This window comes from Orbicella faveolata, unplaced genomic scaffold, assembly GCF_042242905.1.
Source record: "Orbicella faveolata isolate gen_17 unplaced genomic scaffold, um_ofav_v1 contig_36, whole genome shotgun sequence".
NCBI classification, from domain to species: domain Eukaryota; kingdom Metazoa; phylum Cnidaria; class Anthozoa; order Scleractinia; family Merulinidae; genus Orbicella; species Orbicella faveolata.
The window spans coordinates 14,399,508-14,415,723 of NW_028301565.1; the positions used below are offsets into that span (position 1 = coordinate 14,399,508).

General features: G+C 37.7%; 3 protein-coding genes across 7 annotated transcripts in view; 2 read left to right on the forward strand and 1 right to left on the reverse strand.

The window, feature by feature from the left end:
* Positions 1–166: 166 nt before the first annotated feature.
* On the forward strand, positions 167–6,179 carry LOC110064329 (inosine triphosphate pyrophosphatase-like). The gene is made up of 8 exons (XM_020771371.2): positions 167–307; positions 1,200–1,257; positions 2,043–2,107; positions 2,487–2,560; positions 3,072–3,103; positions 4,148–4,263; positions 4,984–5,060; positions 5,906–6,179. The coding sequence occupies exons 1-8, from the start codon at positions 254–256 to the stop codon at positions 6,063–6,065; spliced, it is 636 nt and encodes a 211-aa protein (XP_020627030.2). The 5' UTR covers positions 167–253; the 3' UTR covers positions 6,066–6,179.
* LOC110064333 (uncharacterized) lies at positions 6,178–8,733 on the reverse strand. Of its 3 annotated transcripts, XM_089275421.1 has the most exons (4): positions 8,500–8,604; positions 7,952–8,010; positions 7,711–7,801; positions 6,178–7,183 (listed from the first exon to the last, which is right to left on the reverse strand). In XM_089275421.1, exons 2-4 carry the CDS (start codon positions 7,958–7,960, stop codon positions 6,957–6,959), a joined length of 327 nt encoding a protein of 108 aa, XP_089131547.1. In that variant the 5' UTR covers positions 7,961–8,010; positions 8,500–8,604; the 3' UTR covers positions 6,178–6,956. The 3 variants fall into 3 exon arrangements, 2 of the variants coding, with proteins under 2 accessions (XP_089131547.1, XP_020627034.2); XM_020771375.2 differs by lacking the exon at positions 7,952–8,010 and having other exon boundaries at positions 8,500–8,733; XR_016202567.1 differs by lacking the exons at positions 6,178–7,183; positions 8,500–8,604 and adding an exon at positions 7,238–7,504 and having other exon boundaries at positions 7,711–8,144.
* LOC110064170 (DNA repair protein RAD50-like) overlaps positions 8,734–16,216 on the forward strand; it is a 44,747-nt gene continuing 37,264 nt past the window's right edge. The window contains exons 1-9 of one of the 3 annotated variants that reach the window (XM_089275389.1): positions 8,734–8,824; positions 9,508–9,693; positions 11,341–11,424; positions 13,467–13,568; positions 14,157–14,216; positions 14,410–14,451; positions 15,464–15,537; positions 15,712–15,771; positions 16,094–16,139. In XM_089275389.1, the coding sequence (XP_089131515.1) occupies positions 9,571–9,693; positions 11,341–11,424; positions 13,467–13,568; positions 14,157–14,216; positions 14,410–14,451; positions 15,464–15,537; positions 15,712–15,771; positions 16,094–16,139 (591 nt within the window). In that variant the 5' untranslated portion in view covers positions 8,734–8,824; positions 9,508–9,570. The remainder of the gene's footprint in view (positions 8,825–9,507; positions 9,694–11,340; positions 11,425–13,466; positions 13,569–14,156; positions 14,217–14,409; positions 14,452–15,463; positions 15,538–15,711; positions 15,772–16,093; positions 16,140–16,216) is intronic. The other 2 variants (XM_089275390.1, XM_089275392.1) reach the window with 2 other exon arrangements.

Here is a 16,216-nt window from a genome sequence, read left to right on the forward strand (position 1 = left end):
TTTTACTATAGTTTTGGTAGTGACTTATCCCGTACCCCTGCGCGGTCAGCAGTAACGCTTTGCAGCGCCGATCGAAAAGCAAATAAACCTGGAAAGTACGAACGTTTTAGCACGTAACAAAGAAGTCATTTGTCTCGTTTCCATTGTCACGCTCGAAAAGGCCTGGCGACGAGTTTAATTGTTTCAGTTTCGCGCCCGCAATTTAGTGACTGTGGGAGAGTGAAAGAAGATCGCGAAGGGAGATCAGAACAAAATGTCGAGAAATACGTTAGCATTTGTGACGGGGAATCACAACAAGCTCAAAGAAGTAAGTACGTCAAGAAAGAGTAGCTGGTCCGCTCATTCAGATCAGTCCATTTCCCCGACCTATTAAAGTTGATTAAACAACGAAGTATGCATATCGTCCATTTCAATATCCACATCTGTGTAGAGGGCTAAACTTCAGCTGCTCGAATCCCTTGAAAATTTAGGTATTGTCAAATTCCATTAGAGTTGGGGTTTATACTAAAAGTGGGCAGTAAACAGGATTGTAAACTGTACCATCTTACTCTGATTCGATCGTCCGGAACCGCCATTTTGACCCGGGCCGGGGGGCGGGGTACTTTGGGAATTTCTGGGTAGGGATGTGCCGCTGGGACCCTGGAACCCTTAGCCTAAACCAGAGCTAGTTCAGCTGAATTCTGCTACCCTATACTAGAGTAAACTCCCCAAATCCCTCCATCTATCGACACTGTGGAGGCTTATTTGCGTAAATTTAAACTAACTGATTTCACTTTTTTATATTTTTGAGTGGCAATTCCTGGTTTCCTTAGTCTAAATAAAATCTTCAACCAACTGGTCAGTTTCGCGAAAAATGATACCCTATACTAGACCCAAATGCTCTGATTTATATACCCTATCCCAAAGTAAACTGCTTGAAAACCATACCCTTCATAGCAGCACATACCTATATAGCACATATATGACAGTGCCCCCCCCCCCGGCATTTTGAATATGTAGTGTGAAAAACTACATGGTCATACGACGGTAAAACATGGCCGGGGTATGAGCAAGCAAAGGAGGTACGGTTCATAACTTGTGCTGAGAGTTGTAAAGTATTGAAATATGTGTAGGTGCAAATTTGAATGTCTTAAGCTTTATAGCATAGTAATATACGCGATCATGTGTACAAGTCCTAACCTTCTCCGATCGTTTTGAAGGTTGTTGCGATATTAGGAGACACATTTCCCTGGAAAGTGGAATCCAGGAATATAGATTGTAAGTACGATAACTTCCAGAGAGCCATTCAGGCTTTAAGGTGTAAATATTTTAAAATATAGACTGTAATTATTAATCATGCGATCAAATCGCCAGACATAACACTCGATTGGCTGGTCAGGTGCATTCTATGTTGTTATGAATGAGAGGGGAGAGAGAGGCATCACGACCTGGGTCCACAAATTTACAGTTCTCATTCTTTCAGTATTTTCTACCTTTTCTGGAAAAACTGGTTCAGAGTGCTAGAGATTATCCCTTTTTCTGTAGCAAGGATCAGCTAGACAAAAACAAAAACAACAACAACAACAACAACAACAAACAAAAACAGAACAAAAAACAAACAAACAAACAAACAGAGAAAAGAAGCAACTAGTTGTATTTGATACTCTGCCTGGATCTGGATCCTGGATTCTAGTCCATTGCAAGTCCCCCACCCCTATAACTGGCATTTTTTCAGGAGTTAATATCCTCTAAGGTGAAGAGAAGCGCTCTTCCCTAAGAACACACCATAATAAACCTGTCTAGTGCTTGAACCTGAGCTGCTCAGTCCTTAGCCCAATGCACCATTATTTTCATTTTTATTATTTTTAATTTATTTATCTCCCATTTCCTGCCTTGTCAACAATCCTGCTCCCTGCCTTGCCCTCTCATCCAGAACCTTCTTGCCTTTTTTTTTTCTGTTGGTTCATGCCTCCCCCCCCCCCCCCCAAAGAGTAACTTGTTACATTAATTTTAAATAATTTGAATACAGCCAATCATAAATATTGCCCTTCATCTCTCTGTAGTACCTGAATTTCAAGGTGAACCTGATGAAATCTCTGAGGAGAAGTGCAAAGTTGCTGTTAGAGAGGTTTGGTTTTTAAAAACTCATTGCACTGAATCACAACTAATGTTTAGTCTTCATTTATTCAGGTTTTGCACATGAATAATATTATTTGTATTAATATTACTTGATGATATTACTTTTAAGTAGATGTTGCACTATGTAGATAAGGGCAAAAAAGCCATGGAAGGTTTACAGAAGATCATTTAATGGTTACCCCCACACCCAATCCAGACACACAATTTCCCTCCTCAGTGAAAACTTGAAGAATTTAGGTCAATGTTTCCAAGGTGAATAAACCTTGACTTCATCTCTTTTACATGTTACAAAAATAACTTCAACCAGAACTTTGATGCATGTTGTTTTATTGTTGCGCTTTCTTTTCTTGATTTGTGTGTGTAATTAGATTGGAGGTCCAGTGATAGTTGAAGACACATGCTTGTGTTTCTCTGCCCTAGGAGATCTTCCAGGACCTTATATGTGAGCATTATTTTGAAATTTTTTTCTTAAGAGTAATAATTAGTATTCCTAGCAGTCCAAGGATACATGTAAATTTAAAATCATAGAGCAGTGACTGTTTAAAGAGGACAAAAACCTCTCAATACTAAAAACAATGCTTTCAGACAACAAAATGTAGGGTTGCTGATGATAAGCCTTGTACATTTTCATGTACTTCAAAATAGAATGCATGTACATGTTTTTATGTGCAAGTACCAGTAGTTTCAAGAAAGCACCACTTCCTGTCACATGTGATACTAACAAGGTGATCTCTCTTGCTACATGTGTAAGTTTTTTCTCAATTACTTTAAAAACTCTCCGATATCTCTACATATCTACCTGGTTGTTGAGACAAGTCCCACCCATGGGTTCTGTCAGTCTTCTGGTGGCCCATGATAACTGATAAATCTGGAAATATAAATAAATCTGCTGGAACTTTAAATGTAGTATTACTAACAGCAAATGTTATAATTTTTTTCCGCATCATTTTTAGAAAGTGGTTCTTGAAGAAGTTAGGACCAGAAGGTGAGCACACGATATTTGCTTTTTGTAGGGCACTAATAAACTAAGAAACAAAAGTATAAATAAACGTACAGGTAGCATAACACAAATTTCTGAGGTTTAAATGTTGCTGTATCTTGGCCAAGAACCGAACATGGTTGTTGTTCATTTGAACACAGAGCTGCAATTGCCTGGAACTCTTTACCTGACACTCAAACAGTTTGAAAACCCTCTCTCTTTTAAAAGAAAGATAAAATCGATCAAGACCTATGTCAGAAACCTCAGTTTCCAAAAGGAATGCTCTGTAAATTATAATTATAAGAACCCTGAATTTAGGTATTTTTAAATTATTTGATTACTCCTCTTATCGTTATTGTATAGTATTTTCGCTTTATGACAATTGTATTGTGAATTTCTGTTTCTCTTATTTAGACTTAGTAGTTGTAGGTCCACATCAGCTGTACAGTTGCTTATTTTAAACCTACTTATCAAATAAATGTATCTATGCGTGTATGTATGTATGTATGAGTAGTGTAGATACATGTACTGAAATTGCAGATTTCTGAATGGTTTACTCGGTGATGCTTTCTTGTTTACATATAACATCCTGAATAATTGAAGACATTATCTTATACACCTGTAGTGTTATGTCTTAGCCATGTAAGTCTTTTTGTATGGGGAATGGAAGTGGGCATGTGGTTGGAGATAGGAGGTGAGCACACTAACTAGGAGGCCACCGTGCCTCCACATATTGTGAGAAAGCCTCCTAATTAAAGGTTATTATTATTATTATTATTATTATTATTATTATTATTATTATTATTATTATTATTATTATTATTGCTCTAAGGGCTTTCTCCTGGTACTCTGTTTTCCTCCCTACACAAGAACCATTACTCCAAAATCCAATTTGACTAGGATAGGGGACCCGTATAAAATATATAAGGCTGATGTGGCATTGTTTCTAGTATTGTAATTTATTTTCAGTTATTTCATAGTAAATTTGAGAATGCACTACCAGTGTATCTCAGGATATAATTATTTATATTATTGTTAATCTTTTATTAGGTCTATACAGACTTTTAACAGGATGGGAAGATAAGTCAGCATATGCACTTTGTACCTTTGCATATTCAACAGGAAAACTTGAGGACCCTGTCATGCTTTTTAGAGGAAAAACAATGGTATTTACTCCAAATGAAAAGTAACTTTGTGTTTATTTTTTGTCATTTAAACCAGATTTGAGACTTGTATAGCAATCACACAAACTTACCTGTAACTACACAAATTAGATATTACAGTTAGTCAAGTAAGCCTTGTTGGTCAGTTTGGTCATATATCCATGTTTTGGATGTCATGTAAAACTTCATATATGACACAAAGTCAATGTGTAAACATGTACAATACAAAATCTGCCAAGATGTGACCAGCAATGCTTAGTTTCAGACAGCACTCAGAAGTGTGGTTTCATGAAAATCAAAGATCTGCACAAAGTGCAAGTCAAGAGTCAAGTGAGTCAAAATGCCAGCTATTCTGGTTAGGCTACGTAACAGTCTAGTTAGCCTAAATAGCCCTCCCCCCCCCCTCCCCCCCCCCCAAAAAAGGGGTTGTTAGCCTTAGATCCAGATGTGTAGGGATTACTGGGTTGCATGGCTCCCTTGCGGTTTAGCCTATACATGTAAAATGCTCCTATAAGCCTACATTGTAACAAGCACTCCATTTAGTCTAAATAAGTGAATAGCAGTCTGGTGAGCCCAAGATAGCTTAGTTAGCTTGTGGTTAGCCGTTTTGTTGGGTTCAGGGATCCTGCCTTGCCACTGAGCTGGTTTGCATATTAGTAAATGCAATACTCAAAATAAAAAAACTCATTATATAAAGTCATACTTTTCTTGTTACTTTCAAAGGGCAAAATAGTTGAACCCAGAGGTCCAAGGAATTTTGGATGGGATCCATGTTTTCAACCAGATGGCTTTGAACAGACGTGAGTCACATTGTACAATGACATTCTGTAGAAACTATTTTTAAGTTAAGTACTGTTAATCATTTTTACTGAGTTTTTACAGTATGTGTACATTCTAAGGCTTTTCGCCAGATACAATGTATGATGTGTGACAAAGCTACATTTTCAAAATGTAGGTAGCTTTGTTGATAAAAATAAATACCGGTAGTTGTAAAATAACATATTAAACAGTTTCAGTTGGTAACATGTAAAAGTGCAATATTTTACTAGACGTGGGCAGTCTGTTTTTCTCTTGAAATCAGGCAAGGATTTTGAGATGAGATGTTTCAGACTAGAAGTAGACAGCTGGTAGCCGGTCTTTTCTCTTAGGTTCAGATGGCTGCTTGTTTGTGAAGACAAATATGAAAGGGTGGTATGGGCAAAAGGGATTGAGGCAAAACGAGAAAAAAAACTAGTCTGAAACATCTTACCACAGAATCCCTGCCTGATTTCAAGAGAAAAACAGACTACCAGCAGTTAACACTAGAAGGACACATGTATGGCTCCCAGCAGTCTAATAATTATTTTATAGGCGGGATATACATGTATATGCATTAATAAACATACATGTACATGTATTCCAAACTTCACGTTAGCTGTGCTTGGTGTTCAGTAATTAGTAACAATACATGCAAGTCAAACGAACACTCTAGGTACATGGAGAGACATGTCCATGTACATGTTATTGTAGCTTTTAGACGTGTATCATGCAATGAGTCAAAGAAAAAATCTGTATCATGGGATATTTTTTAGTTCTTGTGCTGTATTTTTATTAGTAAACGTGTGTACACATCACCCTGACCTTCTAGTTTCTGCATTCTCTCCAGGTATGCAGAGATGCCATCAGAAATCAAAAATTCCATCTCACACAGGGGTAAAGCTCTGAAGGCATTAAAGGAACACTTTGAGAGTACAGTGACAGCCAATGAAAATCAAAGTGATGAACCAGTAAATAAGAAACCCAGGAACTTCACTGAGAAAACATGAACAGCATCAATATTGATACTGCATGAAAGTAACATTGGTCACTTGATGTACATTGTATATTTAAATATTTTCTGCTTCTGTTGAGTTAATTATTAAAAAAAAATCATTAACATTTTTAGTGTTTCACTCTTTTGTTTCACACCTTTTTATTAGTCATGATCAGTTATTTCAACATACATGTACAAATCTCCTATACTAACTAGTCTCCATTATGATAGTCTTATTGTACATGTATTACATGTATCACATGAATGGTATATTGGAAAAACTGAACCTAGTGGCAGGTATCACATCATGTGTCATGACTGTGACATTAAGAATTTTAATGTTTTTTCCCCTTTTTATAATGGCATAATGCTATTATAAACTGGAAGGAATAATTTATCTTGATATTGCCTCCCTTACCGGTAAATCCTTTCTTATATTAAACTTTAGAATTATAAGAAATTTCTTAGAAATTATCTCTAAAAGCTGTGGGTAAAGTTGTGATCTTTAAACACTTCTTTTTGTGTTGAACTATGTAAATACCAAAATTTTTTTTTTACACCATCAATAATTTATTGTAATTGATAAAAAATAATTAAGTTTGAGGGGAACCTCCAATTTTGAAAGATTATTTTGCTTTACGCTTTACTGCTATTTCATGATAGATAAAAACCTGTTACAAGCTACTGATGACTACTATACTTTTACCACTGCTACTGCTGTTTATGTTTTTTTTATATACTGTATGTGCTTATTAAAGTGACAATCAAACTTGTGATGTTTCTTTCTTACAAAATGGTTCAAAGAAAGTGTGGCAGTGGCATTGATGAATATAAAAAGTGGCCTATGCAATTAGATTGTATGAAAATTCAAATTTGAGCTGCATTGCTGACGAATTTTAGTTAACTACCATTTGGGAACCCACCCACAGCTGGTGCATAATTTCATGTCATTCTTGTGAGCACCTCTGCAGTTCTTTTGCCTATCTGTTACCAGAGCTGGAAGGCTGACATGGGTTGCATCACAGAAGGGTGGATTCTTGGTGTGTTTACAGCAGCAAATTGAGTAGATTCTTTGGGGATGGTCAGGAACCTTCCATTTCAAAGACTTGAAACCAGTTTTCTTGTGAGCTCCTATAAATACAACACTGATATTCATCCATCTATTTGTCTCAAATTTCCATTCAATTCTTTTCTGTGCAGTCAGTGAGTCAGTTGGTCGGTCAGTCAGTCAGTAACCCGCCATCAGGCGCATTTCTTTTTCTTTTCCTTTTTAAAGAGAAGGAACAGAGAAAGGCTTGAATAAAGGGATGGAGGGTATAATCACAGGTTTAATAGTTGTTTGGTAAGTCGGTTATTTAGTCATTCAGTCTGCTTACCTACCTGCCCATCAGTGAATTGTTCACCCAGTCAGACTAGACACCAATCAGACTCTCTCCCCTAAGCAGATGCTCCCTAGGGGAAAGGGAGGTAAAATGGGAGTTGGAAGGCACATGGGGGACGATGGGAAGTGCACTCTGAGCACTTCCGTTATTCCCTCTCCCCAGCCTCGGAACTACCAGCCTACACAGTCAATGCAACACAATAGAGGCCTTTGAAGAGGAGAGAGAGTCGGCCTTTGTTTTATTTGAAATTGTTTGATCAAATATGGTTGAACTCACCATCACACCATGGCTGGGTTTTACTCAGCCCACAAGTACACCACTTCATGGTCTTGCCAGGTTCCAAATCTTCAATGTTGCAAGGTCCATACTGTGATACGTTAAGAACAGAAAAAGAATAGTGCAATAAACTACAAGTTGTTCAGGGAAACAGCTGTGGATAGTATTCTTGGACTTTCCAATACTAGAAATCACAACAAACTGTCACAAGTAGCTAGAGGTCACTTTAAAAATTAGTGACCTTTTTCATCCTCAGTCAACCACTCTCACCGGTACCCCCTCTGAAGTCATGTGCTCTGCCTGAAACAAACACACACACATACACATACACTTTATCTAAACACGGTAGAAACATCAGTTATATTACAAGGTTGAGATTAAAAAAAAAAACAATAAACCAAAAAATTAGTCTTAATGCAACATTGGGGGGGGGGGGGGGGTATGCTTTCCGTATTAGACTTGTGTAGTTGTACACGGTCACCTCTCTCCATGCCAGCCTAGCTGAACCCCTATTTGACAAAAATGATGTTCGGGAGGTCATGGGTTCGATTCCTGTCGGGGACTCAGAATTTTTCTTTGTCCCACGCTCGTGTCATGTTGATTAATTCACCTTCACATTTCATTTCCGAGCTTAAAATTCACCATCTTTATTAACTTATCAAAAATGATACTTGTTTGGAAATGTACGGTGAAAGTGCATTTCATGGATTTAATGAGAAAATTCGTTAGCGGAAGACACTGAGAAGACCCTATTCGGAAGTCACTCAATGAAAATAATGAAAACCGTACCATTGCCACCGCTGGACACAGCTCACCAATATTTGACACCTTCTTCCCATTATTACACGAAGCACCGTCAACAAGAAGTTGGCTCATCGTCAGAAATTAATTTTTTCCACAATAAATATAGACAAAAGTGATGAAAAAGAGTGAAGACACTTTTGTATGATCTCAGAAAGGTTGTCCAACCTTCTCACCGGCTTTTAGCTTTGTAACCATTCTTTGCTTAGTAGCCTGGCTTTGTGTTTCCCCAAAATGGCGGGAGAGTTCGCATTCCTAAACAAATGAAAGAAAGGTCGATTTTGTTTGTTTGTGTATGAGATCAGCCATTAAGGTAAGCTTAAGATGTCTTATTAATCCGTAGAGAATTACAGCCATAGATATTTAAAGATCCTCTGGACTGATTCGAATTCTGTGCCGTGCGATCTCTTACTGGAGCTGGAGCTGGAGCGGGGAGCAGCGGATATTAATCATGTTCGTTTCGCTGCGATGAAGGGTCATTTCGTAGAAACAGCTGAGACACAAAAATGCCAGTTTTACTCTAACATTTGAAAGAAGAGCAAAATCAGGTGCTTTCTTTCAATATCGCTCCTTTGTTTTCCATGTGCTGAACAACAGATATTTTTGCACCAGTCAAAATAGTTTACCCTGGCCTTCCGTGGGGGTTTGACGAGAAATCCTGGGCTGTCAGAACTAGAAGAAGATCTTTAAATAGGAGGAATTATAATGCAGCTACAGGAAATAGCCATATTCACACCATGATTGCTCACTGGAAATTCCGAGAGGTTTATAGGAGTAGTAGGGAGGGGGGGGGGGGGGGGGGAGAGAGGAGGCAGGGATGAGGGATGAGGGGCTCAAACCAGGGAAACACATTAAATATATACAGTGTATATTCTCTTGCCATGTAGACATATTTTTTAGAATGTAAAGCTTAAAGGTGATCTTGACCCCCCCTTTACCACCCTCTACAATATAATTTATATATATGCAACTCAATGTTTGAACATTCTTTTATAGAAAGTTAAGATCATACAGTGAGGCAGAGTACGGACATAGTTATACCAGTCACAGGCCTGCAAGATGTCATCCTTAGAGAAGATGAAGATTCAAGGGATCCGGAGCTACTCCCATCTTGAGCCTAGTATCATTGAGTTCCAGAAGCCTTTGACATTGATTGTTGGACCAAATGGAGCAGGAAAGACTGTAAGTGGCTTAATGAACTACTTCATGAAAGGGCTGATGTCTGATGAAATTATAACTGCATTAGACATACAATGTACATGTAATGGCTAAACAAGTTTTCTTTATTATCATTGATGGCCTTTTTTATTGAAGGCTCAAACACTACTGACTTAACTTGGAGTGTGTTTGCTCAATGCGTGTCAGGACATTGTAGTGGAGCCCCATACGTTAGAAAATTTAGTAACCCATTGATCTAAAAAAATTGGTTGTCATGTGACTGTCCATCTGTACATACGTACATATTTCCGTCCATTATGCATATGCCACTTGCACTGCGCTTATGTGAGCTGAGCCTCATGTATATCTTGAAAAATAATAGAGTAGCGCCATTATCAATAAGTACATCTTTGATATTAGACATCCATGTTATGGTTAATTGACAGCTGTCAAAACAAGCTATCCATCGATCAGTATCATGTGACCATATTGCGGGCTTACGTTAAGTTTAGAGCTCATCAACATTGCATGTTTTTTTTTTAAGTTGACTGCTGCCCAGGTACTGGGTTTTGATTGGATTGCAGGCTCCAGCCAGGTTATTACTCTGGGGAAAAGGACAGGGTACTTGTAAAAGCGAAATTTCACACAAATTAACCCCCTTTTCTTCCAAGATATTCCTTCCACCATCATCTTTTTGATTTGTAAATGTACATGTAACAGTTTGACAATCTCACTCAACTCAAAAGTGAACTAAGATTAAGGGACAAAACTGATGAAGTTAAATGCAATAAGGAGCTCAAACCTTCCATGTGCAGTACCGTTGCAGTTGGCGGTGTTTTGATTGGCACATGCATCAGTATTCCACATGATCTTAGACCTAAGGGCATACTGGCAATCTGTATTTACAATGTAGTCAGTGTTTTCTTGAGTGTTAGCATTTTATTAAGCGTGGAAGCTCATCTCAGAAGTTTTTCTCCCCCACTTCCTTCCATCTCCGCCCACTGTTTTATTAGTGTGACAGGTGCTTATTTGCTCCCCTCCATGTGAAGGCTTCATGCTGGGTTGCCAAGATTTGGAAGCCATGGGAGAGGTCTCCATTTTTGGGTGCCAATATTGGAAGCTCCTGGATGACTCAGGCACCCAACTTTCATTTGAGAGGCAGGTGTTAATTGGGGCTTATTCCATCTGTCAGTTTGTTTTTCCCTTTAGATCGTTTTGTTCCAGATAACATCAAAACACTGTACATGTGTCTCTCCTATGGATGTTGTTCTAGCTTGAACCCCTTTGCTCTCTAGAACTACTTTTGAAAATCTGGCTTCTGAAATACCTCTCCCTCTCTCAACTTCATTCATACGGTGTACATCTATGAAGACATATCAATATTTATATCAAATGAATGTAAATTTTAATTTTAACCAAAGTGGATGACTTAGTTGAATACATGTACACCTGTAATAACTTTTACAATGCTTAAGTCTTGCACACAGAGAAACAGTATAGCAGTCAGCCATCTTGCCCTATTCCCAACCCCTACATACATGTATGACTTTTCCAAAGAGACAAATTTTCTACTTTGTGATGGGTAGGCATTTTCCTCCCTAGACCTCAAATTCCATAATTTATGCTTTGATGTTTCCTTATGTTGGTGAAATTTTGCTTCCTGTTTTGAAGTCAGTTATTGAATGCCTAAACTACTTGGCCACCGGAGACATGCCTCCAGGCAGCAAAGGAAATTTGTTTGTTCATGACCCTAAGGTAGGATGTACAAGAACAATTAGCTCATGATGATCAGCACCAGTAATTCAGAGATATTTTACATGCAATTAGTGATTTACAGACAAAAGCCCAATGTACTTGAATCATGAATGATGATACATTATATAACAAAACAGCCCATTATACATGTACTTACAGTTTGTTTGAATCCTGACTTATGATACATTATATAACATAGAAAAGTCATGCCATCAATGTTCATGTTCATATAAATGTGCATCATAATCCTATGATTATCACTCATAATTTGAGCTGGGTTAAGTTTGATTTGCCATTTCAATTGGCAATGTTTAAACTGCAATTATAATTTATTACTTATTCATGCTTTCAAGTTATGATTCACTTGGGAAATTTGGAGAGCACTCAAGAAGATAGAGTTGCTCTCAACTGTACCTTGAGCAATGCAACTCTCAGGCTTCTTTCATGCTCCAAACTTCCTCATGTCTCATAACTTGAGGCACGCTTAAAACGTCAAATTTTTGGATCATGCGTACTTAAAGCAACTGCGGTTGGGTGTCAGTTGATACCTTCAATCGATGCCCTTGATAGATGTGTGATCAACATCCCGATCTACATGTATACTCGATCGACTCTTGATTGACACTTGATCAACAGTTAGTCGCTAGTTGGCGGTCTCTTTTGCATTGTTCAAAATTTAGTTGACTGTTGACCAAGATGCTTATGGAACGTCAATCAACTGTCAACCAATATGTCATGTAGTGTTGATCGATGGTCGATTAAGGGTATCGATCCAGGGTATCGATCCAGGGTATCGATTGATACAGCTGTACTTGACTGTGGATTCTCTTACATGTACACGTAAAACACATGGTCCAGATTTTTTTCGGATCATTTGTACTTCAGGCATCTGACAACCAAGTATCGACTGACACTATTGGTCGACGTGTTGACTGAGTGTTGGTATATATATGGACTGAGTATCGGCCGATACTTGACCGACACTTGGTCGCCATACCTAAAGACCAGCATTGGTTGTCTCTCCACTGATGTGCATGTCAGACAATGCTCGGTCAACACTTGGCCTATACTTTGCCGACATGCTCAGCCGATACTTTACTGACACTTGGCTGACAGTGGTCATTTGGTTAGCTCTTGTTACTGAGTTATATCAGGAGCCCATGGCTGTTTGTTCTATCTTCTGTACTCAAATATTAGATAATTTTCTCTAGCCCTTTGAAAGTGACTTTTGGTGGCCATTGTCTCTTCTTGAACTTTCATGCAGGCAACATTCATCTATGTCAAAGACTGTTTATCTTCAGCATGTCTTTTTTTCTCATCATCACTTTTACAGTGTATATAATGCAAAACGGCTACAGTCTAAAACAACGATAAATAGAAGAGTAGGTGTTAAGCAGTCATTGATTCAACTCTCAACTGCTACTGATTTTTTAACGAAGTGTTTATTTGTTAGTTACAGTTCTTCATTCATTTCTTCATTTATTCCTTCCTTCCTATCAGTGCTTGTTCAAACCTCAAGTTACGTTAGATATGTATTTGAAATGTCGGTTGTTCGAGCTGTATCCTCCCTCTATCAACATAGGTGCATAGTCAATAGAGGCCCTTCTTTTACATTTTAAAGGGAAGGAACAAGGGTCAACAATGTACAATACCACTGACAGTCAACCAGTACACCACTGACAGTCCAATAATTATGCAGTTGACTGTTGATTGTAACATACATGTAACAGGTGAAGTGTCGGCCAAGTGTCGACCAACATACCGAACAAGTGCCAACCGATATTGGCGACCGATGGTCCACCAACTTGAATCACATGTCGACTGACACTTGGCCGAATTTCAGTCAACATATTGGCATATAATGATACATGTATCAACTGACACTCAGTCAACATGTTGACTGATAATATCGACTGATACTTGACTGAAAGATGCCTTCCTCTGTTTTCAAAGTGAATATGTGACACTGCCCCTTTGAAATATCTACATTCATTCCTATTTGTGTTGTTTGGGGATCTGATTTTTATGTTGAATTCATTGAGGTTGCTGGTGAACTTGAAGTACGTGGTCAAATTAAACTGAAATTCAGAGATGTCACTGGTAGTCCTATTGTTGTTACACGGACATTGGTATCTCAGCAAAAGGTACATGAGAATACATGGTAGCCTAACTGATTGTTTTATACATTGTGTTGATATTATTATTGTTCTTGGAATCCAGTCATCAAGTGCATTTGCACATTCTGTTTGTCACTGTCCAGTTATTTTCTTTAATTTTAATTTGAACCACATTTTCAAATACATTGGACTTTGAGCTAGACTACATTTTAAAGGTGTATCAAGCAAGTAATAATGTGCAAAACAAATAGTTACATGACTGTACATTTTTTCTTGTGTCTTTGGTCCTCACTTGTTTAATATCTGACTTACAATTTGACTTGTGGCAATTCTTCATCATTGCCAAATGACTCATGATCATAGCCTGCAGAACAGGCAGATTAGTGGAGCAGTGAGTGAGACGCGATACATGAGCGCAGAGCGCGACCATGATTTTTTTCGTCTTGCGCTTTGTGCTCATGTTCGCGTTCCCTGCTTGTGTTTGGTATTTTACTCTAGCATTTTGCTCTCTGCCCCGCTAATCCGCCTGTTCTGCAGGCTACATGATCAGAGCTTTGCAGTCTTTAGTGTCATTTTAACGCTTAAATGCAAAACAAAACTTGACATTGTTTACAGGGTAAAAAGGTGGAAACAAGGACAATGGAGGGAAACATAATGCGAGAAGTTCATGGAGAGGTACTTACAATCTACTTTTTTGACATGACTGCAAATCTAGTAACGCACACTTTGTTGATAAGGTTTCTGACTTACATAGTTACATGTAAGTACATACATGTATGCATGATTGTATGTTTGATGATACAAGACATATACAGGAAGCTTTTGAGGGCTTGAAGTTTATAGATGTGTACATGTACTTTTTGTTTAGAGACGAAGTCTAAGCTCAAAGTGTGCTGATCTCAACAGAGAGGTAAGGATACATGCAACTGATTTGTGAAATATAGGCAAAGTTAAAATCTGAAAGCCAATGCTGGCCAATGGTCTGTCCGATAATATTATGTGAGGGGTACTGGGAGGAGTACCCGGGGTAATGCCATGTGTGTTTTGCTTGCAATGTTTTCCTTGCTTGCTTGGTTTTCCCTCCCTTCAACTTAGGTAAGTATATCTTACACATACTGTCTTTTCATAGTGCTGTGTTGACAAGTGCGTGGAGGTAGCCTGTGTCTGGACTGCCATAATAGTGATCTCCTTGCTGTAGTGGATATTATGTGTATGTGCTCTCCTCTTCTGCTGCCTTTAAAGCACCTACCCCATAATATTTCAATTGGTTTAGAGTTTAATGGGATTGATATTGCTACTGTGTTGATTTTCATTACGTGCTGTGTTTTGTGAGACTACAATATCAAGACAATACATGTACCCCATAATTGTTGCCTTCTGTACCAGCATGTCCTTTCTCCGGGAATAATCAAGTGTGTGAAGCTGTCCGGAATTATGAGATTCTTGAATGATAAGACGGGGCATACTGTGGTTGAATAACTTACATGTATATATACACTTTACTTTTGTACATGTGTGTGGGGAGAAGTGTTTGGGCATGCACTAAGACACAATTAACATTACATGTACATGTTGATCATCAGAGATCTATATGTGACATCTGAATACTTTACCTTGCATGAGATGGAAAGTCAAAATCATCATTTTTATGTACCATGAAGACTATTTCTTGTACATTAAATGAAATTATGTAACATGCTATAGGCTAAAGACAAAGTAACAAAGCCTGTTGGTCATGTGTTGCCTTGTTACAGAGATTGTGTGCTGAAATTCAATGGCCAATGAAATCGTTTTTGAAACCCCTGACCATCTTTACATATTGTATGCTTATGATGCAGGGTAACAAAGATTTATTATGTGCAATAATGTTACTTTAATTGTACATAACTTTTGCATATTCTAATATTTAATATTTTTTTCAGATGATTTCATTCCTTGGAGTATCTAAAGCAGTCTTAGATAATGTGATTTTTTGCCATCAAGAGGAGTCTAACTGGTAGGTATTGGATTGTCTTGTTTATGAGAAGTAGGTTTCTGTTCTTACTAAGTAGCTGCACATGTCTAGGTTAAAGGTCTATAGCATGGTATAAATTAAATAGTTATGTATCTTGGCACAGCTGTTTATAAAATTATGTCATAATTTTTTTCCCTATTTTAATTTTAATTACAGGCCTCTTAGTGAGGGAAAAGTGTTGAAACAAAAATTTGATGATATTTTTGCTGCAACAAGGTATAATGTCTCTGATCTTAATTATTACATGCTCGTATACATGTATGCAAGTACTGGTGTACATGTAGAACTACACAACTAATTCTGTCATTGACAGGATATTAATAATGCCGAATTACGTTGAACTTAACAGCACAAAGATTAAATACAGAATTGCTTCATAACTTGGAAATATTTTCAAAAATGTTATTACTGCAGACTGTAGATGTTAGTGACTGACTTGTTTAAAAGTTTTTCTTTACTAATACAAGCTACATGTACTGTAATCATTACTTAATAAATGAATTGAAACTCAATTTGTAAATAACCCTCTTGTTATCAGATACATCAAAGCACTGGAAGCTATTCGTAAATTTAGACAAGAACAGGTTGGTGCAATGGGGTTTCTGTTTGATCTTCTTTTGAAAATATAGTTGACGAAACAGTTTTTCTCAAGTGAAAGTTT